The sequence below is a fragment of the Petaurus breviceps genome, unplaced genomic scaffold (genome assembly GCF_028583685.1).
Source record: "Petaurus breviceps papuanus isolate PSGF00001 unplaced genomic scaffold, PetGlider_PUasm1.0 218, whole genome shotgun sequence".
NCBI classification, from domain to species: domain Eukaryota; kingdom Metazoa; phylum Chordata; class Mammalia; order Diprotodontia; family Petauridae; genus Petaurus; species Petaurus breviceps.
Genome location: NW_027185872.1, coordinates 6,436,634 through 6,460,014, shown reverse-complemented (window position 1 = coordinate 6,460,014; position 23,381 = coordinate 6,436,634). Strand labels below are relative to the sequence as shown.

At 49.1% G+C, this 23,381-nt stretch overlaps 1 protein-coding gene, 1 long non-coding RNA gene and 1 pseudogene across 5 annotated transcripts in view; 1 reads left to right on the top strand and 2 right to left on the bottom strand.

Annotated features, from left to right (window-relative positions):
- PHF14 (PHD finger protein 14) overlaps positions 1-4,328 on the top strand; it is a 183,503-nt gene extending 179,175 nt beyond the window's left edge. For all 4 annotated transcript variants that reach the window (XM_069094448.1, XM_069094450.1, XM_069094446.1 and 1 more), the window contains one exon: positions 4,151-4,328. In XM_069094448.1, the coding sequence (XP_068950549.1) occupies positions 4,151-4,225 (75 nt within the window). In that variant the 3' untranslated portion in view covers positions 4,226-4,328. The remainder of the gene's footprint in view (positions 1-4,150) is intronic.
- The window catches only part of LOC138166011 (uncharacterized), a 233,810-nt gene that overhangs the window by 188,793 nt on the left and 21,636 nt on the right, over positions 1-23,381 (bottom strand). The gene's annotated exons all lie outside the window — the stretch shown is intronic.
- LOC138165968 (small ribosomal subunit protein eS10-like) lies at positions 15,674-16,951 on the bottom strand (annotated as a pseudogene).

Below are 23,381 nucleotides of genomic sequence, written 5' to 3'. Positions count from 1 at the left end.
CCCCCAGGGTGGGGGTGGGTCGCCCGCTCAGCCTCCTGGAGCTGGGATGAGCAGCGGTGGGATTTTGAGTTTGGAAGCAGCCAACGCCGTCTTCAGCCCTTTGAGAGAACAGGGAGATGGCTAAAGGAGGAGTACCCTGTAAGCTCTGCTCCCCAGTTGAAGGCAGCTCTGAGCAGATGCATACCCTCTGTGGCCGAAGGGCTGTCCCCCCCCCCCCACTTGCCACATGGGGAGGACCTGTTACTGCTTCTCTGGGTCCTCCCACCAGAGTTTCTGTGGCTCCAGTGTGGGGAGAGGTGCAGAAAACACTGGACTCACCGGGCTGTGTACTGCTGTGAGTGTATCCAAGCTCTTGAACCACAAAAAGGGGGCTCTGAGAATCTAAGGAGTGAAAGTATTTCCACAGCAGAGATTAATGAGGTTGGCCATTCAGAGGGAAGCCTCTGCTCCCAGCCCGTGGCTTCACGCCTTTGATGTTGCATCCACCAAGCAAATGACCGACTTGTCAGGACAGTCACCGAGATGATGATGATTGGAGCCAGGCTCCGCCCTCTCAAGAACAGACTCGACCTCGGGCCATCTCATGCGGGAAGCTTGTGTCCCTGTCAAGTGCCGCACAGAACATAGCTGTCGGGGGCTTTGGATCACTGGCCTTTCATCTTCATAGGATCCCAGGCTCAGAGCTGGGAAGCACCCAAGTGATCCTCTAAGCTAGCCTTCTCTGTGCACAGGAGGAGGAAAGGGGCACAGGAGAACTGAGGTCCAGAGCCTTGCTGGGCTTGGGTGACTCCGATGCCATGTCCTGTGTGTTGTGACCCTCCTGATGCCATCCTCAGTCTTTCCACTTGCGTCTCCCCCCAGGCTTCATGCAGCTGACCATTGTTGTTTCAGTAGATGTAATAGTAATGGAATTTAAAGATCCCCCTGTATTGGCTTGGTTTTCACATTGATTGTGTTAAAACTCAGAGCTTGTGAATCCTACTTGTGGGATGGACTTGTTGAAGTGGAAAGAGAGGGCTGAACTGGGAGGAGCTGGTGACGTGAATTTAGAGAGGCACAAGCAGAGAGAGAGGCAGAAGAATATTTTTTTTCTTTTGGAAGCAGTATTGTGGAGTTAGAGAGGCAGAGAGGATTGCTGAGGGCCAGTTCGAACTGCCCAGGACTTTTGAGGGCTGCCACCCAGAGCTGCCAAGGACTGAGGAGACACGGTTGTTATGCTGAAATCCTAGAAGAGGGTTTTGCTAATGTTTTCAGGGGTCCTAGGACTGTTCTGTAGACAGAAATGAATTAATGAGGACACTGGCAATGTATCTTGTGGCCTTGCTCAGCTTTGTCTCCCCAGGGAAAAAAGATTGCTGAGAACTTACCTCTGGTCAAGATGAAGAAAAGACCTCTCTTTGGGTATTAAATGCTATGCTTAAGCTTGTTGTAGCTCTGGGGTAGATGGCCTATTCATTTGTGATCCAAGGGTGGGGAACTTTTGACTTTTTTGTGTTCTGTGACTGACCAAATGAATGTACTTTACTTATGATTGGAAACTAATCTCCATTTGAGAAGAGGGATTTTGTGATTGACTAAATGAATGGAATGTCCAGGGTGGGGTAGTACTTGGAAATTATTGAATTACACTTGGTGAAGGCTGTATTTTGAAATCTGCTATATTTTGATTTTCTCTGTTCTTAATTTGTAACTGAATAAAGTGGAGAGCCGCTATGCTGGTATTTTGAACCTTAGGAAGTTGCCTTTGCTTGGCATTACAGTAGGGTTATCAGGGTCTGTGCCCATCACCCCACTAGCAAGGACGCTCCCTGAGAGCAGACACTGGGTTTTATCTGAACATTAGATTTCCCCCAGCAGCGATCTGCTCAAAGCAGGTGTTTAAAGCAACCGGCCATTTACTCTTAATGGAATTACTGAAACCAGATGTGTCCCTCTGTTAGCACAGTGGGAGGAGCTATGGCCTTGGAGTCAGGGAGAACTCTGGGTAGCAGACAGGACCTTACTCAGCCTCAATTCCTCATCTGTAAAATGGGAATTATAGTACCTTCCTCTCCGCTAGGTGGCGCAGTAGGTAAGAGCTCCAGGTGTGTAGTCAGGAAGACCCAAGACTCATCCCAGCTGGCTATGTGACCCTGGGCAAGTCACGGAGCCTCTCCTGGCCTCAGTTTCCTTATCTGTAAAATAGCAGTAATAAAAGTACCTACATCACAGGGTTAACTTTAAAGTGCTAAATCAGTGCCAACTATTGTCTTTATTATTAAGCAAAATAATATAATAAGCTTGAAGGTACTTTATGATAATTGTCATTGTTATTAATTATTAATGGTAAAGACAAGTTCTCTGTGGGGCCCTCCTCTGTTAGAGTTTCTGTTGGTGCCTGATCCTATGCTCAGAAGTGCTTCTGCAGATGGAGAGCCAATGATGCCCTGGCACCATAGCCATGGTGGCACATGAGTGGGGCCCCTCACATGCCAGGCTCACTCCCTCTTCCTCAAGGCACTGGAGAAAAGTGCCAGTGGTCAGTCAACAGCACCACGACCGGGTATGCAGCTGGCAGGAGGTGCTCCCATGCTGACCAGAAACTTTAGGAAGCCCTTGGGACATAAGCAGCAACCCCCAGAAGGGCGCCCCCTCCATGCAGGGGACTGAGGGCCTGGTTTTGGTTAGGGTTAGAGTTGGAGGTAGCCTTCCCCATAACGCCCTTCACTGTAGTGCCAACATTAGAACCATCTGGCAGCTGACGCCCTCCCCCCTTCCCCCCTGGAATATGGCCTCCATGAGTGCTGGCCTGTTGTGGGTCCAGTGCTGTACATGTAACAAAGGTTTTGTTCACTGGCTCCCTGGGAGAGATGCTTCTGAGGCTCCTGGAGGCACCTGCCAGGCTTGCTCATAAAGACATCCGCTCTGCTAATGGGTACCTGTGGCAGAGCCACACAGGACGTTTTAGTGAGGTGTGCAGACACCCAGAGGGGGTGAGGCACATCATTTGTGCATGAGACCTTGAGTTGTTCTGCCTGACTGGAAAATAGGGGGGATGGTGATGGAATTACCCTGATAACCTGGAGATGATGAAGTCTGGGAAGGCAGCTGGGTAGGGAAAGATGTGTGTTGTCCTAATGTGGAGGAAGATGAGGGAGGTGCTTCCAGATGTTCACCCCCTCCAGCCAGAGGGACTGCGAAGTCTGGGCTTCTTCTGTGTTTGAAGCAGGCACCCTCATGCCAGCCTCTGGCTCCCCTGCTGGGTTTGTGAAAGTCTTTGATCGTGTCCCTGAGGCTGAGGGTTAGGAACTTGCTCGTTGACATGGGCACTTCAGTTAACTTCAGAGTTAAACATTTTTGTCTTCCTCTGCTATTTAGAAACACACAAGTGCTGTGAGACCAGGATTGCTGTCTAGCTCAGGGGCTGATGAAAGACCTCATGGACTCGGGTGGGCACTGTGCCAGCAGCCTCTCCTCTTTATTCTCTGGAGGTCACTGTTGCATTTGGGGCACGAGAAGCTTAGCCATCCCTAGGGGAAAAGGTGCTATGAGGTCACTCCCTTTCCTCCAAGAGAGGGAGGGAGGGAGCCCACTGTGAATTATGCTCCCTCCTCCTGGAGCTGAAGGTGTAGAAGATTGTAAACCCACGCCTGCCTGACATGCTCATGTTTCCTATTTTAGACCTGACTGATCTTCAGATAACAGATGGTGGTACAAGTAATTGGGAAATGGGCAGACCTGTCAAGAAAATATGCTAGATGGGTCCAGACAGCGATGCCGCAGCACATAAAGTGTCTCTGAAGTTAGATTTATTATCTTTCATCAAATAGCAAAGTAAAAGTGTCTGCTTTCAAAAAAGGGAGAGTGAGAACACTTTTCACTGGCACATCTTTTCAGAAGTCCTCTTGAGGACAGTGATGAAATATGTTCGTTTTAAAAGCAGAACATGGTCAAAGAAATATAAAAATAACACCCACCAAAAAGCTGGGAAGACCATCCAATTTCACCCTCCAGATTTTCGGAGTTCCTTGGAAGTGAGGAAATGGATGTCGAAGCAACTGTGTTCACAGGGAGAGTGAAGGATTTCTCGTATTCTGAGTAGAATTAAGTTCTTGCTAAAATGTTCACAAATGCAGATAGCCATTTATTTTTTTTTAATTCCATTCCACAGGAGGATGAAAATGAAGCGGAAAGAAAGGAGGCCTCCCAGGATCTTAGCCTAGAGCACAGACCCCCGAAGAAGTAGTGGCTTCCTGCGTGGTGGGAGACTTAGCGGTGCACGCTGTAGTGAGGAGAGTCCTTGGTGTACAATTTTCAGAATGCTCTCAATAAAGCTGTTGAGAACGGGGCCTCGTGCCTGTCTGGACTCTTTTTTGTGATTCTTGCAGGTGTTTCGTCTTTTCATGGTCACATTTCCATTACAGAACTGGCCATTCCCCACTGTGGCGTTTTCATCATAATCCAAAGAGGCGCTTTCCCCCGAAGCAGAGAAGCCCCCAGTTAAGCCGTCATTCTGGGGCCAGAGACCTTCGGTGCCCTGGGCCGAGGGAAATTCCAGGTCTTCTCACGGTCCTTCTTGCCAGGCTCAGGTGTCGTCTTCCTGGTGAGACCCTCAGGGCCCCAGGGGGGAGCAACCTGCTTTCAGAACTCTGAACTTGTTGTCCAAGCCCTGAGAGGGATGGGCCATCTTAACCTGATGTGGACCAGGGTCACAGCAGCAGCAACCCCCAGAGGTGTGATGTCCCACTCCCCCCACTCCGTACCAGCCCTCTGGGATGGATGTCAGCCCCCCACCCCTTCTGATGCCCACCTTAAGAAATAGGGAGTTTATGTCCATTGTCTCATTGGCCCACAGAGCTGCCCTGTGAATTACACCTTCAGGCATCTTGCCCATTGGGAACCTGAGACCCACAGGAGGTACGTAACTCCCCCGTGGTTAGACACATGGTGATTGGGCTCGGTCTGCAGCAATCTTTGATTTTCCTTCTACAAATGGGGAGGAAACCACCCAGAATCCAGCCCTTAGCACATTGACTTTTGTGCATAACTTTTCCAAGTCAAAATAATGGTGGGGGCAGGGCCCAGAGAAACTGCTTGTGGAGTCCATCTGCAGCCATCCCAGAATCCCTTTACGTTGGGTGGTCAGAGAGCTGGCCTTGGAGTGGAGAGGACTGAGTCTCTCCTCTGACCCACCCTGGCCAGGTGACCCTGCACAGATCCTGGTACCCACAGCTCAGTCACCAAGCGTGTCTAAACACTCGCTCTCCTACAGGCCCTGGGGAGACGCTGTAGCAGCTCAGTACCAGGGGCGTTACAAGCCTGGCCCAGTGGATTCAGTGCCATGGAACTCAACAGCCTCAAAAGCATTTTAATCACAGAATTTCCAGAGAGAGAATGTATCCACTCAGTTGAGGGGAGGGAGCCCTTCATCCATGGGGTACCTGGCCTTTGCCAACACAGAATGCCACATCTGTGGGCCACCGCCTCCGTGAGCAGTGGCTCTGTGGGCCACCACTCCGTGGGCAGGGGCTCCTTGGGCCACCACCTCCATGGGCAGGGGCTCCGTGGGCCTCCACCTCTGTGGGCAGGGACTCCGTGGGCCGCCACCTCTGTGGGCAGGGGCTCCATGGGCTGCCATCTCCGTGGGCAGGGGCTCCGTGGGCCTCCCTCTACCCGTCTGGGTGTGTGGAGTCTCCTGCTTTCTGTACTCTTGTTGGCTCCATCCCTTTACTTAAAGGGCATCTCAAGGAACGGCTTGTGCGTCATTTCCTGTGTAAAAGTTGTGCTTGGTGCCAGCTGTAGCCTGATGGTGTCTCCTTCATTCCTCTGCCTCTTCCGAGATGACAGCATGTAAAGCAGACTTTGCTGTTAGTGCCACGTGGTAGGGAAAAGATAAGTGGGCCAGGGCGCAGCCTAGCATCATTGAAAGACCTGTGCAGCTTCCCAGATGGGATCCATCATGCCCCCCTTCACCCAGGTGGATTAGAAACCTGGCCAGAGGACCTGAAGAATGGAGGATGGTCTTCTGGGGCAAAGGGCACATCTTCACATATCAAGAAACTCCTGGGTAGAAACTGGGAAATTCATTTTAATTTTAATTAATCTAATGGAGAGTTCTTTCTGGTTCAGCTGGGCAGGAACCCCTGGTGGCCTAGCAGGTCACATCCTGTCCCCGACCATTGGAGCACCTTGTCTTTAGGTCCCTGGGCATGCAGGGGGTGGCGGTGGGAGAGACTTTCTTTTCCTTAATGACTTGCGTCTATACATCATAACACCTGCCCATAAAGCGGCCAGTTTGCCAGTGTGGGTGTGCTCACTCTGGGGAAAGATTTGCTTCAAAATGTCCGTACTTCCAAGTTAGCTTCTGGTGTGGGTATGCCCTTCCACTGAAACAGGTCCCCACCCCCTAGAATATGATATTCTTTAGTTTCTGTGATCCAAGTTCATTGTCAGCCTTTGGGTAAAGAGCCAGGCTGATCCTGGTCCCCTGGCATAGCCCTGGAGAACCAGGGGCACTGGAGGAGGAAGGGGGACTTAATTATCACCACCCATCAAATAGTAGGCTGTCCAGTGCACCTCCCACAAGGATACAGGAACGTTGGGGAATGGCAGTCCATACACAGTGTGGGACAGTGGTTAACAGAACCTCAGGGATGCCTGCTGCCTCCTTGAGTGGGCCGGGTGGGAGAGGGTGAGACATCTAAAACATGCTGCAGGCCCCAGATCCCCAGTGAAAGCCTCGGAGGCACTTCAGAGACTAGTCCAACCTCCCTATTTTACAGATGTGGAAACTGAGGCCTGTGCAAGTTACATCATTTCCCCAAGACCACACAAGCATTTAGGTAGCAAGGCAAGATTTGAACTTTGAGGGCTCCCTGATCATTGGTAGACTATCAGCCAAGCAGCATTTATTAAGCCCCTTCTGTGTGTCAGGCACTGTGTTGTTGCCAGGCATATGAAGCACTAGCCCTAACCCTAGTAATTCCAGAGCTTATGGTCTTTGTTTAAGCAGGTAAAGAAACCCAAGGTGATCTGAGGGAAGCAAGAGCGCTGAGAACTGGGGAGGCTTGGTCCAAGCCAAGTCAAGCCTGGAGTGAAGACAATTCAAAACCAGAGGCCAGGCTTGGGGAGGGAAGTCACTGTGGGGAGGCTGCCCACAGCCCAGTGAGGCTGGGGATGGCATCATCTGTCACTCCCCTGGGTCAGAGGCAGCGCTGCTGGCAGAGGGACTTCCTCGGGCGCACCAGTCGCAGTGGCTTCTCTCCATGAAGACTGAAGGTTGATTAGAAACCGGCTCCATTTCACATGACTGTGAGAAAACCATTTTTACCTGGTGCTGAAGGATCCCTGGCTCTCCCCTCTCCCGACACTGGGGGGCTGTCAGGGCAGGGAATGAGCATCTCTCCATGGGGAGTCCATGTGCATTCCTCCTCTCGGCAGCCTCATTATCTGCAGAGGAAGCTTGGGGACAAGCACGCGGCCCGCCATGCGTCTGATTTGTTTTAGGAGAACAATTAATTTCCTTGTTACGGGGCCTAGAAAGAGCAGCCCTGTAAAACCACCGAACCGTGAAAGCTATTTCTGCAAGGGCTTTAAATTTGGGAACAGACTCATGAAATTTATAGCTCTGATGAGAGTCTCTTTGCCTGCAGTCAGAACAGAGCCAGATCATTGGTTTCCCAGCAGGCCACCGACGTCTTCGGCGTGAGCTGGGTGCCATTAGGCTCTTCAGAAGACAGCCACCATCCCACTAACATCAAGGAAACTTACCGTGAAGGCGCTGTGGAAACCTTTGGTCTATACCTGCAGCATGCTAAGGACCCCCCAGGAGCAGAAGGGAGACCCCACTGTCTGTGTCCTCATTTATCTCTCCTGTGATGCAGCCCAAGCTGGGCTGCTGACCCTGCCACCATTTCTGAGCCCTGAAAGGACCCATGGAGGCATCCCAGGTCCACAGCAGCTCATACTTTATATAAATAGTGCTTTAAGGTTTATGGTGTGCTTGACAGATGTGACTTCAGGCATCTGCCACAGGGATTGTTCCCACTGGACAGATGAGGAAATTGAGGCTCTCTAACCATAATGCCATTTCTAACCCTAATTCTAAATGTATGTAGTATGTAATCTCAACCAGCCCCTCTGGGCCACAAGGCAATCCTTTTATATTCCCCTGATTGACTCCCAAACCTTCTCATCCCTCCTCAAACCTCCCATGGCTCCCCCTCAGCTGATAACCCTGTCTCGAGGGCATTTGCCGCAAGTCCCTCCTCCTTCCCTCCAGCTCCTCAGCCTAGATCACCCAGATGCCTGCTGCTGCTGTCTCCCCCTTCACCTCATCTCCTTGCCATGGATAGCGTTCTGGGCTAGGAAGACCTGAATTCAAATCCAGCCTCAGTCACTTAGCAGTTATGTGACCCTGAACAAGCGCTCTAACCTCTGCCTGACTCAGTTTGCTTGTCCATAAAATGGAGATGATAATTATTGTTGTGAGGAAACTGAAAAAAAATGGTGAATCTTTTTGGAAACCCAGAAGTGCTGAAGGAAGCATGATGATCATTTTCCCTCCCATCCCCTGCTCCCTCTGTCAGCCCCCGTCTCTCACTTAGCTTCACACTCTCCTTGTCACTGGCTCCTTCACTAATCATAGAAGTATAAAGCTTTAGGTTTGGGTGGGGCCTCAGTGGCCATCTGGCCAAACCCATGCGTGAGAACAGCTCCCCAGAGACACACACGCAGCGCGCAGTTGGCCTGCCTATGTTGGATGATGTGGAGAGAGAGGAGCCCTGGCCCATGGCAGCCTTTTCCTTTCTGAGACAATTCTCATTGTCAGGAGGGTTTCTGGACATCAAGCCTGAATGGTGACTTCTGCTATTCCTCCTGCTTCTGCCCTTTGGAGCCAAGTAGGAGAAATTGACCCCTCCTCCAAATGATGGCCCTTCAAACATGTGGACACAGGTGTCGGCCCCCCGAGTCTGTTCTGCTCCAGCTTCAACATCATAGCAAATCCCTTGGCCAGTTCTCATATGCCCAGACCTCCTGGCCCTTCATCCCGGCTGCCCCCCCAGCCCCACACTAATTAGCTTCTCCTCATACTTCACTAGAAACTAGGGCCCAGCCCTGAGCTCAGCCTCCTCCTGCAGCCTGATGAGAAGAGTCCAGTGGGGCCCCCACCACCCTCATCGGGAAGCTGGAAGCCTTTAATACAGCCCCCACTGTATTCATGGCTGTACCCTGCTGGCTCCACCGAGCCAGTGGTCCTCTAAATCCTCAGGCCCTTTGCAAAACAACTGCGATGGAGCCATGCCTGCCTCATCTCCTGTTTGGACAATTGCTTTGGAGTCAAGGGCACAGCTTGGGGACGATTCCCTTGCTGCTGCTGTTACTGTTGCTGATGCTTCTGTTGCTGTTACTGCTACTTATTGTTACTGTTACTGCTACTTATTGTTACTGTTGCTGCTGCTTATTGTTACTGTTGTTGCTGCTTATTGTTACTGTTGCTGCTGCTTATTGTTACTGTTGCTGCAACTTATTGTTACTGTTGCTGCTACTTATTGTTACTGTTGCTGCTGCTGTTGGTTGCTGTTATTGTTGCTGTTGCTGCTGCTGCTGCTAGTCTTTTCACCATCATTCCTCAGCACCCACCACCTTCACACTCTGATGTAACTTTGGGTTGTGATGGCCATTACAAGTGTCAGCGCACAAACCCAGCCAGCCGTTGATGGGCTTCGGCCTCTCTTCAGTCTCTCGTTGCCCACTAACCACTAACCACTGGAGCTGAATCAGTTTCTTCTTTTCTCTGACACATTTGTGAAAAGTCATGTTGGATACTCAGAAGAAAATAAGGTGTTAGAAAGAATCAGGGACTGAAAGGGCCTTTGGTGCTAGTGATGGGAGAGGGAGAGGCATCTGGTCTCCCCCAGTCTCTGGGCATCCCACCTGCATGCTGTGTGTGTGGAGGTGCATTTGGAGGGGCTGTCTTCTCTTTAAAATCTACAGAGGAGGACTCCTCCCAAGAATCCAGGCCTATAAGAAAAGGTATGGGAGGCAAAAGGGCCATGGGCATCACACATCCCACTCGACCTACACTTCAGCCACCCACAAATATGATCAAGTATGAAAGAAGGAGGACCTGGGATCCAGGTCTGAAGATGAGTGTCTAATGTGAGGAAACACCCACACCTCCTTGGGAGCTCAGCCCAATGCAAAGACAAGCTTCCCACAATCCCTCTGGCCAGTGATGCCCTGAAGAGCTGGTGATAAATCTGCCTATTCATCAGCTGCTGATCTGTAGTGAGAGAGGCCATGAGGAGGGCCCCATGTCACCATCCGTCTTGCTGACCTGAAGGCTGCTCTGCAGGTGGGGTGAGGCAGCCACCATTCTGTTTTCTCAGTCACACGGCTTCTAGACATCATGCCTGTCTGGTCTTTGGGGCTGCAGTCAGGCCTGGCCATATTTCCCCTCTTCCTGCCACCTTCCATTACTCGTGCCTAGATAATTCACCTCTCCTTGACACAGAGGGCTTGAAATACAATCTCTTCTCTGTGCGTGGATCGATGCATGTGTGTGCAGAGATAAGCCAGCCCACGATGGGGTAGAAAGCAGAGGCATCTGTCCCATCTCTTTGGGATGAAGAGTAATTCAGATTAGAGTTGCTTTTAGCCCCCTGTTGCTTAGAGAGATACAGGCCTCCTCCCACCACCATATGTCTTCTCTGAGTGTCCAATAACCCCCCAAGGTACCCACTCAGGTCATGGATGGGGGTGTCATGGCATTTAAAGCAAACAGACACTCAAAGGTGGACAGCAATATTCTGTAAAAATTCTAGTTACAAATGATGATTCTAACCAGGAAACGTTCTCAATATTGCAAGGGATGCATGGTGTCACTGATGTGGCCCCCCTCTGAGTGTGCAGATTGCAACATGTCTATACCTCTTTCTGTGCCATTTCTGCCCATGTGCCCATAGGCCCTCTAGGGGGGATCCTCCCAACACACTGGAGGCCTAATCCAAATGGGATCTCCCCAACATGCTAGAGGCCTCCTTTGAAGGGAATCCTCCCCAGTGTACTGGAGGCCTCTTAAGGGGATCCCCCAATGTGCTCTAGCCTCCTCTGAAGGGGATCCCCCCAGTACACTGGAGGCCTCCTCCAAACAGGATCTCTCCAACATGCTGGAGGCCTGTTTCTTTGGCCCCAGAGCCATGGTGTGGCTGGGTAGTTATCATGCCTTGTTCTTGCACTGTAACTGGCCCATCCTCTTTTCTGGTCATTCATCTCTTGACTACTTTTTGCTTGTAGGTTGTCATGGCAACCATGAGGCTCTCCATGATCTTCTGAGTGACTGGCCACTTGGATTCTTCAGAATACAATGTGTCTTCTTGGTCTCATCCAACACAAAACTCACCTCTTTGTCTTTGCTAATATAGATATTGCTTCTGCCTTCTTGAACTCCTTCTAGGGCAATCCAGCAAACACTTATTGAGGGCCCTCTGTTTGCTGAGCACCCACATGCTGGGCCTCTGACCTGGATAGAGATTAGTGCCTGCCAGAGGGACAACACAAAGCACTCGATGGGAGCCTCAGAGGGACACGAAACGAAGTGGGACTTGAAAGCTGATGGGGAGGCAGCCACCCATTGTCACAGTGGCGAGGGAAGTCTCCCTGCAGGAGCTGTCATTGAACTGGACTTACAGGAGGAGGATGAATTCATTTGGTAGGCAAAGATTTGGGTAGAGGGAGGGAGAGATGTTTCCCAACATGAGGAAGAGAATGAACAAAGTCATGGAGGCAGGAAAACATGTAGTGTATGTAAGGGATAGGAGCAATTCTGTTAACTGAGGCATATGAGTTTGTGGAGAACCGGGAGAAGGAGCTTGAACTGTGCTGGGTAATTACTAGGCAGTCATGGAAGAGTCTGGAGCTGAGTGAAACAGCCAGATTTCTCTATGTGGAAAAAGATCAAATTGTGATGAAGAGAAAGTGGAGGTACCAAGGGGGATTTGTACCCAGGTGTCCATGGAAAAGGAATAAGAAGGAACAGTTGTGATTGTGTTTGTTTTTAAATTGCAGGTTGTGGATGTGGCCCAAGATTCAGGTATTAGGGTAGATTTGTATGGATCCCCTTCCTGCCCAGACATTCCATGGCTAACTGGGAGTGTATCATACAGTGATTTGTGTCATCTTTCAATAACAGCCCAGCAAGGACCGTGTATGTCGCTGGAGAGCTAGTTTCTCCTGAATTCACCAGGGCTTGCCCATGACCCAGGAACCCCATCCGTTGAGGCATTCAAGGACCACTGCTGTTATCAATGGAATCACCTCTTCCTTGTGAATGAACACCAGGGCTCACCGTCCTGCTTCAGTCCCTGCTGTCCATGGCTTGTTCTCCATTTTACTCATAGATAGATGTGAGACTTGGGCCAAAATATACATGACTTGGTAAACCACCGTGCAATCAGTGGTTGCCAAATGGGAATGCCCCACTCCCACCCCATTGGGCTGGCTTGGCTGCTCTCTGCAAGTTCACTTGTATGCATTCGAGATAAGACGGAATGCAAAGCCCCATTGTCAGACCAGATGGACAATGGCATCCATGCTAACATTTCATAATTTATGAATTGGGGGGGGGGGTATTCTTTCTTCCTAGAGGCATGTGACATGACTCTGCATGAGCTGTCCTGCTCAAATCTAGCATGTGTGTCTGTAGGAGCTGGTGATACTCTCATGGCCAAGTTCTTTCTCTGGTTCCCCCAAAGAAAACAAATATTTGTCAGTACAGGAGGGCTGCCTCCTCATCCTTTACAGCTGCTGGCACCCCAGCTGTTAAGCACACAGGGTTTAATTATGGATAGACAACATTAGAGACACAGCTGAACTTGCATTCAGATGAGTTTAGATTTAAGGGGCCAGGAGACAAAGGTCTCCAATGGGCTTCCTTATAAAAGAAATCAGTAAAGGGCAAGTGTATTTGCCTGCCTAGAGATTAAGGAGATGCTATTAAAAGCAATTGGGAAGTAACACATAAGGGAAAAAACAGTGAGTTACTCTTATTAAGTTAATTTGTCTTCTCAGTCACCCTGCACTCACGACAGGAAAGTAAATTTACCTAAAAATTGAGCTCTTCCACAAACAGCCATCTACCATGTGTCCTTAGGGAAGAGGGTAGCTTGAAGGGGTGGCAGGGAAGACAGGACCCTGAGATTGCCAGACTCTCATGGCTTGGTGGATATCCCTGGTTATATCTTCCAAGGCTGTGAATTAACTGCCTTGTCTTTTAGGGAGAGTGAACAATCAATCAGTCAGTATTAAGTGCCTACTAGGTACAAGGCACTGGGCTAAGCTCTAGGGACTCAAAAGGAAACAGAAGGCAGTTCCTGCCCTCAAAGAGTTTACAGTCTAATGAAAGAGAAAGCATAGAAATGCACACACACACACATGCACATATACATAGATATGGATGATAAATGGGTAATAATTAGCAGAAGGAAAACACTATAAATAAGAAAGCTTCTAGTAAAAGATGGGATTTTAGTTGGGACTTAAAGGAAGCCAAAGAGGTTGGTAAATGGAGCAGAGGAGGGAAAATATTCCAGGTCTGGGGAACAGTCAGAGAAAATGCCCAGAATCAAGACATGGGAGAGCCTCGTTCATGGAACAGCCAGGGTCACTAAATCCAAGAGTATGTGTTAAGGAGCACAGTGTAAGCCTGGAGAGGTAGGAAGTGGGTTCTGAGGGACTTCTGAATGCCAAACGGAGCATTATATATATATATATAATCTGGAGATGATAGGGAGCCATTGGAGTTTATCAAGTAGATATCAAGTGGAGTGGGGAGAGACTCCAGAGCAGCCACTGCCATAGTCCAGATGTGAGGTTGTGAGGACCTGATCTATGGTGTGGGAGTGTCAGAGGAAAGAAGGGCAGATGCTGCAGAGGGGAGCTGGAAGGGCCTTGGTGACAGCTTGTACATCCAGGGTGAGATGGTGAGGAACCCAGGACGCTGCCTTGGTTGGTAGCCTGGACTAGGAGGATCGGGGTCCCTCTGCAGCAATAATCCAGGTGGGCTAGAGAGGGTTTAGGGGGAAAGATAATGAATTCCACTTTGGGTGTGTTCAGTTCAAGATGTCTGACTGGATGTCTGGAAGGCAGCTGGAGCTGTGAGACTAGAGACCCAGCAGAAACTGGGACAGGAAAGGTTTTTGAGAATCATCAGCACAGAGACAGTGATTGAATCCATGGAAGCTGATGGAATCACCAAGTGACCATGGTGTGCCATGTCACAGCATCCATGATGGCTCAAGGGGGGATAGTCCCTCCAATCTCTGCCTCTAGGACCCTGGCTAGGTGACGGCAAAGTCTTGTGGTGGGACAGTGTCAGAATATAGGGTGCTTTCATGTAGCCCTTTAAGATTCACAGAACCCCAAAGATCACACAGCACATGAGTGTCTAAGGCAGGACTGGAATTTAAATAGATATAATTAAATATGTATTATATTTATAAATGACATATTATACCTATATGTATGAATATATACATATAAAATACCTAAATATGTAATATACAAGAATATGTAAACACATAAAATATGTGCATACTGTATATCTTTACATGTACACACATACACATACGCATTATAGAGATAGATACACATTATATCTCTCTACATACACATACACATATGCCCATGTACATACATACATAGAATTTTGGAAGCTTTAAGATGACTTTCCTACAATGTGGTGCCAAGACCTGAAGCTGACCTAAAGACTGGTCCAGTTATGTTCTGGCCAGGACAGAATCTACAGTTGGCGTCTTCCTGAAAGTTGTTCTTCTCTAACTCCTCTTCAAAAAAGACACCTTCTTAAGGTAGGAAAGGTCTTCCATTTGCACTCTGTTGAACTGGCATTGGACAAACCACCACAGCAAGTATTGGTCTGGAATACAAAGGCAGAATGGTGGCCTGGGGAGCACAGGTTCTAGTCCTGTTTCTGACACACTGGCTGTGGGACCTTGGACAAGTCACTCAGTGCTCCTGAAACATTTAAGACTAAGTTGCAGAGAAGGTTCTCTTCCTTGGTGAAGAGCTGACTTTACCAGTAAATTAACCCTAGAAAAAGGTCCCACTCCCCACCCCCACCCCCAGCTGCTGTGTCCTCTAGAGTGACTGCCCCTCCCGCATCTACCCTGCATGTATTTTGTATGGACTGATTCAGGCTGTCTCCCCATTAGATTGTGAGCTCTTGGAGGGCAGGGACTAACCTTGGCTTTGTGTTTACAGCACTTAGCACAATGCCTGGTACTGTAGCAGGCACTTATCATGTTAATTGATTGGTGGATTCAGATAATTCAGGGCTATCATAGGAAAGAAGCTTTTTGTGCAATGCAAAGATTGCTAGATTTGGAGTCTGGGGGCCTGGATCTCAGTCCAGTCTCTGCCACTGATTAACTGTGTCACCTCAGGTAGGTCATTTATCCTTCTTGTCTTCAGTTTCCTTCTCTTTGGATGAGGGGGTTGGAGCAAAAGACCTTTGAGGTCCTTTGGGGCTCAGTGTCCTGTGAACAGTTGCACATCTCTCGTAGGAAGGAGGCATGGCCTCATTCTGTGACTTCATAGAACCACCACCATTAAGTAACCCAGGCAAGACAGGAAGCATCTGGCAGATGCTGGGTCTGAAACCATGTTTTGTAATCACTTTTTTCTTTTTCCCAAATTTTATTCTATATGAAACATATTTCTACAGTTTTTATTGAGGAGGTTGACCACGTCCATGACCAAATCCACCTCTAAATTGGAATTCTGTTGCTGACCCAGCCCCAGCCTGGGCCTTCTTGTCAGCACCAGGGGGAGCAGCACTTTGTCTGTATGTGTCTCTGTCAGCTTCACCCCGAGTAAGTCGGGCAGGTCGCTCACCCTCCAGACCTTTGGGCCTTGGCCTTCCTGTCTCAAGACAACTTCTTCGGAGTGTGGCAGGCACAATCTCAGGAGGAAGGTGAAGGTAATCCCGGAGGTACTGAATGCCCTCATTGGTGGGTACCAGTAGAAATGTCTCCATGCAAACTGCTCCTTAACATAGCCACGAGACTTTAAAGACTACATGGCCTTCATGACATGGAGATTGAGCACATTCTCATCTGCCAGCTCAGGGTGCTTTGGCATGTGAACATCCTTCTTGGCTACCATTACTCCCTCCTTAAAAAGGAGTTCATAGATGGCGATCTGGTTCTTCTTGGGCGTCAACATCTCAGCGTCGGCAGCGGTGGTTGCTGCTTTAGATGGAGCCCAGGATAGAAAGGAAACTAATCACTTTCTAATGTTAACCAACCATCTCTTTCGGGATTTGTTCTAGAACTTTCCCAGGATCACATTGGCCTGACAAGAAGTCAAAGTGGTGCCTCTGGTCTCTTCCCTTCCCATTTGCCCATCTCCTGTTTTCCATTGTCTTCCCAAATATCCCCAACAAGGCTCAGCAATTGTCCCTGCTGGTTCTCTCAGGACTTGGGGATGTTGTTCATCTGTCTTTGGTCCTTGACTTCCTCAAGGGCAGTGAGACATTCTCTTACTCTAACTCTCCTTAATGTCTTGGGCACCAACTCCCCTTTAGTCATTTTTTGTTGTTGGCTGGGTGATGCAGTGATTGGAGCCCTGGGACAGTCATGAAGACCTGAGTTTCAATCCAGCCTCAGACACTTCCTAGCTGTGTGCCTCTGGGCCTGCCCCACTTCCCTCAGCTGTGACATTGGGATATTAATGTCACTTACCTCACAAGTTGTCTTGAGGGAGGATCAATGGAGATTTGTAAAGAGCTTAGCATAGTGCCTGCACATGGGCGCTCAGTGCTTGTACCCTTCCCTTCTTTATTTCCAGCACAGAGCTCGTCATTCTCGGCAAATCATTCACCCTGTTTTCAGTTGTCAGCTTCTTGTGCACCCCAAGCGGCTGTCCTCTCTGGAGCTAATACTCCTCATGTCCCCCATGTGATTCTGGTTATCCTTGGCCTTCCTTACAAACCTGTCTCCTCTCTGAGCGTTTGTGGTCTTGGGATTCTTTATTACAGCTTGGTGCTAGGCTCTTCCTTCATCCTCTACTTCCTGCCCTCGCTTCTATCTTCTATGGCAGATGCTCAGAGATCTGCACAGGGCTCCTCAGACCGCTCCTGGCTTTCCTTCATATCTTTAGAATTTCTTTTTTTTTTCTTTTAAGCCATTGGGGTTAAGTAACTTGCTCAAGGTTACGTGGCCAGTTATTTTGTGTGGGTGCCAAGTATCTGAGGCCCCAACCGATCCCGATTCTCCCGACTCCGGGGCCGTTGCTGTTACTCACTGCGCCACCTGGCCGCCCCTCATGTCTTTAGAATTTCAGTCTTGAGAACTGCCCATTTCTCCTGTATGGGCCAACTTCCCCTTTTAGTGTCCGTTCATGAGATCCTTCCTCTCCTTTCACTGAACCTTTGAAAGCTTGTCCCAAGCTTGTTGCTGGTCAGACTTCCCAGCCTTCTTCTCCTTCTGTGTTATAAACTCGGGGAGGGATTAGGCAATTCCTCCCAAAGGTCCCGCCCGTCATTCTCTCTCTCTCCCTCCCTCTCCCTCTGTTTCTCCCCCCCCCCCCCTTTTTCCATTTTCTTGAGTTTAAGTCCCTGAATACATTTCTTCCTCTAATATTTTTTTTACATTGTAACCTTTTCTATCTCAGTTACATGTCATTTTGGAATATCCATTGGTCTAAATCCAATTTCTGCCAGACTTCTATTGGCTTGTTCTCCTGCTAAAGGATGAAATTCTGATCTAGGCAAGTCAAGAAGATGGGAGCTGTTCTGGTCTTGGCAGCATGAGTGAGTGTTCCAGCTGAGGTCTGGATAATTGAAATCTGTTGGGTCGCGTTTGTTACGGGCTCCCTGCTCCTACTTGGCTTCTGCCTTCTGCCTCACAGGTGGCCTGAACTCTATTTCCAAGGCAAACTTGCCTCTCTTTCTCCCTCCACTGACATTCTCCCCAGCCTTTTCTGTCAGACTTTTCCACTCTGGTTCCTAGATTTCCTTACATTAATTAATTCCTTTTTGTACAATGTAACTTCATTCCCTCATTTATAATGCGTCCCCACTGTCTCTGGCTCCCCTCCCCTCTCCTGTTTCTTTGGAATAAGCTGGATCCATCCAGATTATATTCCCATTGTAAATTTTAGCCCATCAAGTCTCAGTGATGCCCAGGCAATAAACTTTTCCTCATTTCGTCTCTGGCTGAACCTTTGGGCATTTCTGTTGAGACTGAAAACTGTGAGTTTTTCCCTGGCTTCTTTTGGCTTTTGGGTCTCGTGGACTTCGCATGTCTCAGCTTCATTGGGCGTTTCTCCTTCATTGTAACTATTCTTTCCATATCCACCTTGGGGTATCTACCCGGTCAGATTTCTCTTATTTTAAAGCTTTTTGTTCTAGTGAGCCTAGCACCTTGGAAGCAAACTTGTGTATTGTTGTTAACAGCCAGACACAAAGGGTGTGGAAAAACCCCAGCATGTGGAGGTGGGAATCCCAGAAGAGCCCCCTGCCCCGTTTCAGGGCAGAGTCTGAGCAGCGCCCACTTTTCCCAGCTAACAAAATAGGAAAAATTGGTGTCCAAGTTAATGGAGGAAAAATCGTTCCTTTGGGGGTATTTTACCCAAATAAAGACTCATCTTTACTTGTTGATGGAAGGGCATCATTAGATATTTAGAGGACAAAGTATTCCCATCATCCCAGCATGAACCAGAGCACTCCTGATCAAAGTAAGGAGCCCTGGACCCCTCTTTAGTCAGAAATTAGGGAGCCCAAACTTGTTGATTCAATTCCCTAATAATTACCCTGCAAGGACCAAAGCAAACAAATGGAAAAAACAATTGTCTGGACACACTTATCAGGGAGAGAACAGCAAATAAACCCAGCTGGTTTAACTGAGCAAAGTAAGACCCAAGTGCCTGTGTGTTTGTGTATGTGTGTGTGTGTTCATGTATGTGTGTGTGTTTGTGTGTGTGCGCGTATGTGTGTTTGTGTGTGCATGTATGTGTGCTTGTGTGTATGTGTTTGTGTGTGTTTATGTGTGTGCGTGTATGTGTGTTTGTGTATGTGTGAGTGTGTGTTTTTGTATGTGTGTTTGTGTGTGTGTGTGTGTGTGTGTGTGTGTGCTTGAACAAGCTTTTTCTCCATTCCCATGATGATACTAGTGACTTCCCCCGGAGTGGACAGAAGACAGATGACAACATCCAAATTCCCTGACGAAGAAGCCTGTCGTGCTGGTGAGACCAGGGATTCAATGCTGGTTTGTCCAGTGGTCTTCCTGCCTTCCAGCCCACATGTGCCAGCCCTGAAAATGCTTGAAGCTAGGTCTCATATCCCCCCACCCCCAACCTCTGAGTCAAACATCATTTCCCCCTTAGGTGGCTGTCTCCTTTGAATGCCATCCAACGTATCAAAGTCCTTGCTCACACGGGATACTCAGAACTGAACACAGAACTCTCCATGTGGTGTCACCAAGGCAGAATATAAGGATTGTTCTTGGAGACCAGTGTGGAAGAGTGAATAGAGAGTTGTGTCAGTATTAGGCCCACCAGCCTTCAAGTCCTGCCTCTGACACAGACTGGTTGTGTGTCCCTGTCAAGTCATTGCAGTGTCCTAAGTCCAAGCTATTCTCCAAGGCTGCAGAGAACGTGCAGGTGTCTTCCTGGGAGCTTCCCAGGTCCAGCTCCTATCCCTAGAGCCCCCAGACCTCCCGCTGAGTCTTGGTTGTCTAGCCTCCGCCGTCTTCTTTTGGTGCCCAGTTGCTACTGAAGGGGTGTGATGAAGCTTAAATCTGTTATTGAGTGTACGTCTAGAACAGGAGTGGAATCCTCTGTGAGAGGCTAATATCCTATGGGATCTGGGGGTGTCAGTCAATGCCAGTGCTGTTGGCACCTAGTGAGGGTAGGAGATGTGTGACTCCTTGGAGGACTGGTTTTGTCTTTAGGGAAAGCCTCAGTTTGTGGAAGTGTGAAGAAGGTGGGGATTTAGGGAAGCCAGAGATTCAAGAGTGTGGGCTCACCAGTAGGAATGGCAGCCACAGGTTCCCCTGTGCCCCCTAATGAGGGATTGCAGGCGCCCCAGTTCTGGTAGCTTCTCTGTCTAAATGGCAGAGGTGTGAGTCCCAGGAGCCTCCACATGGGAAAAGGCAGCCCCAGGGACCCAGTAGGATGCTAGAGCATGAGGGAATGAGTTGGTATCCCAGGAGAGATCTCCCTCCAAGTTGATATTCACTGTTATTTAACTTATTCACTAATTATTCTTTGGGCCTGGCCATTCAACTAAATTTGAATCTGTTTTTCTTTAGGTCCACACTGCAGCAGTCTCTTAAATAGCTAATGGGGCCACGCTTCTTTCTGAAGTGTGACTAGGAATCCTTGCACTAGCTGGAAGCAATGGTGAAGAAGACAGCCTGATTCTAGGGGCGGCCCTGGCAGCATTTGCCTGTGTGGCCATTGGATGGGAAAGAGTCACTACATGTCCATGAGGATGGGGCTGGGGGCCCTCATGCCTTGAGGAAAGGGCACTGGAAGGTGGTGGGAAGCTTGCCCCACCCAACAGTGCTCCTTCCACATTTGTACCCTTTGGGAAAGACTCATTCAGCCCATTCTGATTATGCTTTAAAGGGGGCAGCTAGATGGCAAAGCGGACAGAGCCCTGGGCCTGGAGTCAGGAAGACTCATCTTCCTGAGTTCAAATCCAGCCTCTGACACTTAATAGCTGTGTGACCCTGGCCAAGTCACTTAACTCTGATTGCCTCAGTTTCCTCATGTATATAATGAAACCACTTCAGTATCTTTGCCAAGGAAACCCCAAATGGGTTCATGAAGATTTGGACACAAAACAACACAGTTATGCTCTGTGGTTCAATGTGCACCACGCCACCAAATCTGAAGGAGAGATGTGGGCAGACAGCCACATTTTTCTGTTAAGCAAATCAAGTGACTTTAGCCCAAACCTAAGGCAGACAGCAGCAAACCCGTGGTTTTTTCCTTTCTGTAAGGGCAGAAGGCTACAGCCCTTCGGTGTGGGTGGGGCCAAAGGTCCAACATTGAAGAGGGAGGGAGACGCCAAACTGGCTGCTGACTGGTTCAGTGAGATCCAGCATCCAAGAGGAGCCAAATCTGTGCCGATCCAGATGACAGCAGGAAGTCGAGTTTAACAGTCCCTTCTGTCGTGGCCCCAGCTCCTGGGAGAGGCGCCCTCCCAACAGCGTCTGTCCTCAAGGCAGTGGCCAGGAAGCTCTTTGGTGACCGCGTCAGTAGGAGCTGAGCAGGCTGCAGGCTCTTTGGAGCATTTCAGTCATTAATTCTCATAGTTCGGTTCCTTTTGGAAACTGTTAACAGCCTGTGCCTTATTTAAAAAATATACTCAAGGAAATAGACTCACAGAGAAATGAAGTCAGCAACCTGTGATCGAAGTAAGTGGCTTGGGAATAGGAGGAAGGAAATAGGAATTTACTCGTCACCTGCTGTATGCCAGGCACTTGACAAATACTGTCTCATTCGATCCTCAACATGATGACAAACCACCCTCAGAGTTAGGCACTATTATTATTCCTAATTTACAGGTGAGGAAACTGAGGACGAGGTTAAGTGACCTACCTGGGGTCACACAGTCAATGTCCCAGGTCAGATTTGAGCTCAGTGCTCTGTGCACTGAGGTGCCCCCTAGCTTCCCCTTTCGAAGACTAGATTTGAGGACTGGGGCCCTTCGTTGATAAACTGTTTCTCAGCTGGTTGTAAATGTTGTTTGTCCTTCATTCTCAAAGAGGACTGATGACATCATGGGGTGGTGTCTTGACTCATGAGTGGGGCAGAGCTGTACAAAGTTACCAGCCTCACTGGCTCCTCCTGAGTCATGGGAGTCCAGTGGTCAAGAGAGAGGCGATGGCCCAGCAAGCAGTGGAGACCTTGGCCTTTCAAAGCTAAGGTCTTTCCCAGGTCTCCATACCCATTCAGTAGTTAAAGGCTAGGTGAGAATTGAGATAAAATGTCATTTTAATTAATCTTTCTGTTTCCTGTTGGGTTTGCATACACTCTAAGTACATCATCTCCTTTCAGCCTCACAGCAGCCCTATGGAGAAGGTGCTATGATCATCCCCATTTATGGATGAGAAAACTGAGGCTTCAAGAGATTGGCCACAAAGCTGGCATATGTCTGAGGCAGGATGTGAACTCAGGTCATGGTGACTCCAGTATGCCAAGCCCTGCTTCACTAATCTGTGCAGGAGGGACTTTGAGATGGTTTCACTCAGTGGGGATCCTGCTGTCCTGTGCCCCACATAGTGCTGAGGTGGCCCTGTCTATTCCATACAGTTCAACACTCATCTGTGAAGCACCTACTATGTGGGAGGTCTGGTGCTCAGTGTTACTACGTAAAGATAAAAATGACCCTCCAGGAGCTTCTGATCGAATGGACAGGGCATGTGGGAAGACAAGGGGCTGTGTGCAGGTTAGAATGTGGTGAGGGCAAAGGAGAGATTCAGCCCAAATGCTCTGAGAAATCCGAGAAGGAAGAAAGCATTCTCAGCTGGGAGGATGAGGGGAGTCCTCGGTAGGAGGCAGCCCCTGGACTCTGCCTTCTGCCTTTTCAATGGGTGTTAAAGTGCTGGATTCCAGATCAGGGGGATGGCCCCTGTGAATAAGGTGTGGAAGCAGGAAGGGAGACAGATAGAAACACAGACAGACAAACAGAAGATAGAACCAGAGAGAGAAAAGAGTAAATAGAGGAGAGGGAGGGCAGAAGGTGGGAGAAAAAAGAAGCAGGGAAGAGAAATGAGAAAAGGGGGAGCAGGAGAGGAGAGAGAGAAGGATGGAAAATAAGGAAGGAAGAAGAATGGAGAGAGGGAGGGTCAGCCAATAAACACTTATTAAATGCCTACTGTATGCCAGGAACTGTGCTAAGCCTGAGGATACAAGTGATTTGTGTAATCCCTACTATGTGTCAAGCCTTCATGACAAACAGCTAGTGGTCTCCAGTTGCTCATTTCAATGGGGGAGACAATATTCAGAGCACTCTGTACAAAGGAACTCTAGACAGCAGGCATGGGTGGCAATCAGCAGAGGGAAGGCAATGGAAATCAAGCGGGTTGGGAAGGGCTTCCTGGAGGTGGGGGACTTGAAAGAAGCAAAAGCTGAGAAGATTGGAAAGGTCGGAGGGCCTGGTTGTGAAGGGCTTTGAAGGCCAGCAGCGGCTTTTAGCTGATCCTGGAGGCCTTGGGGAGCTGCTAGTGTCTACGGAATAGTGGAGGGATGTGGCCAGATCCAAGACTTAGGAAGATGAATTTCATAGCTGAGTGGCCTGGAGAGGGCAGAGACTAGAGGCAGGGACCCTCACACCCCCAGGAGTCATTGCAGGATTGTCCCGTGGTGAGAGC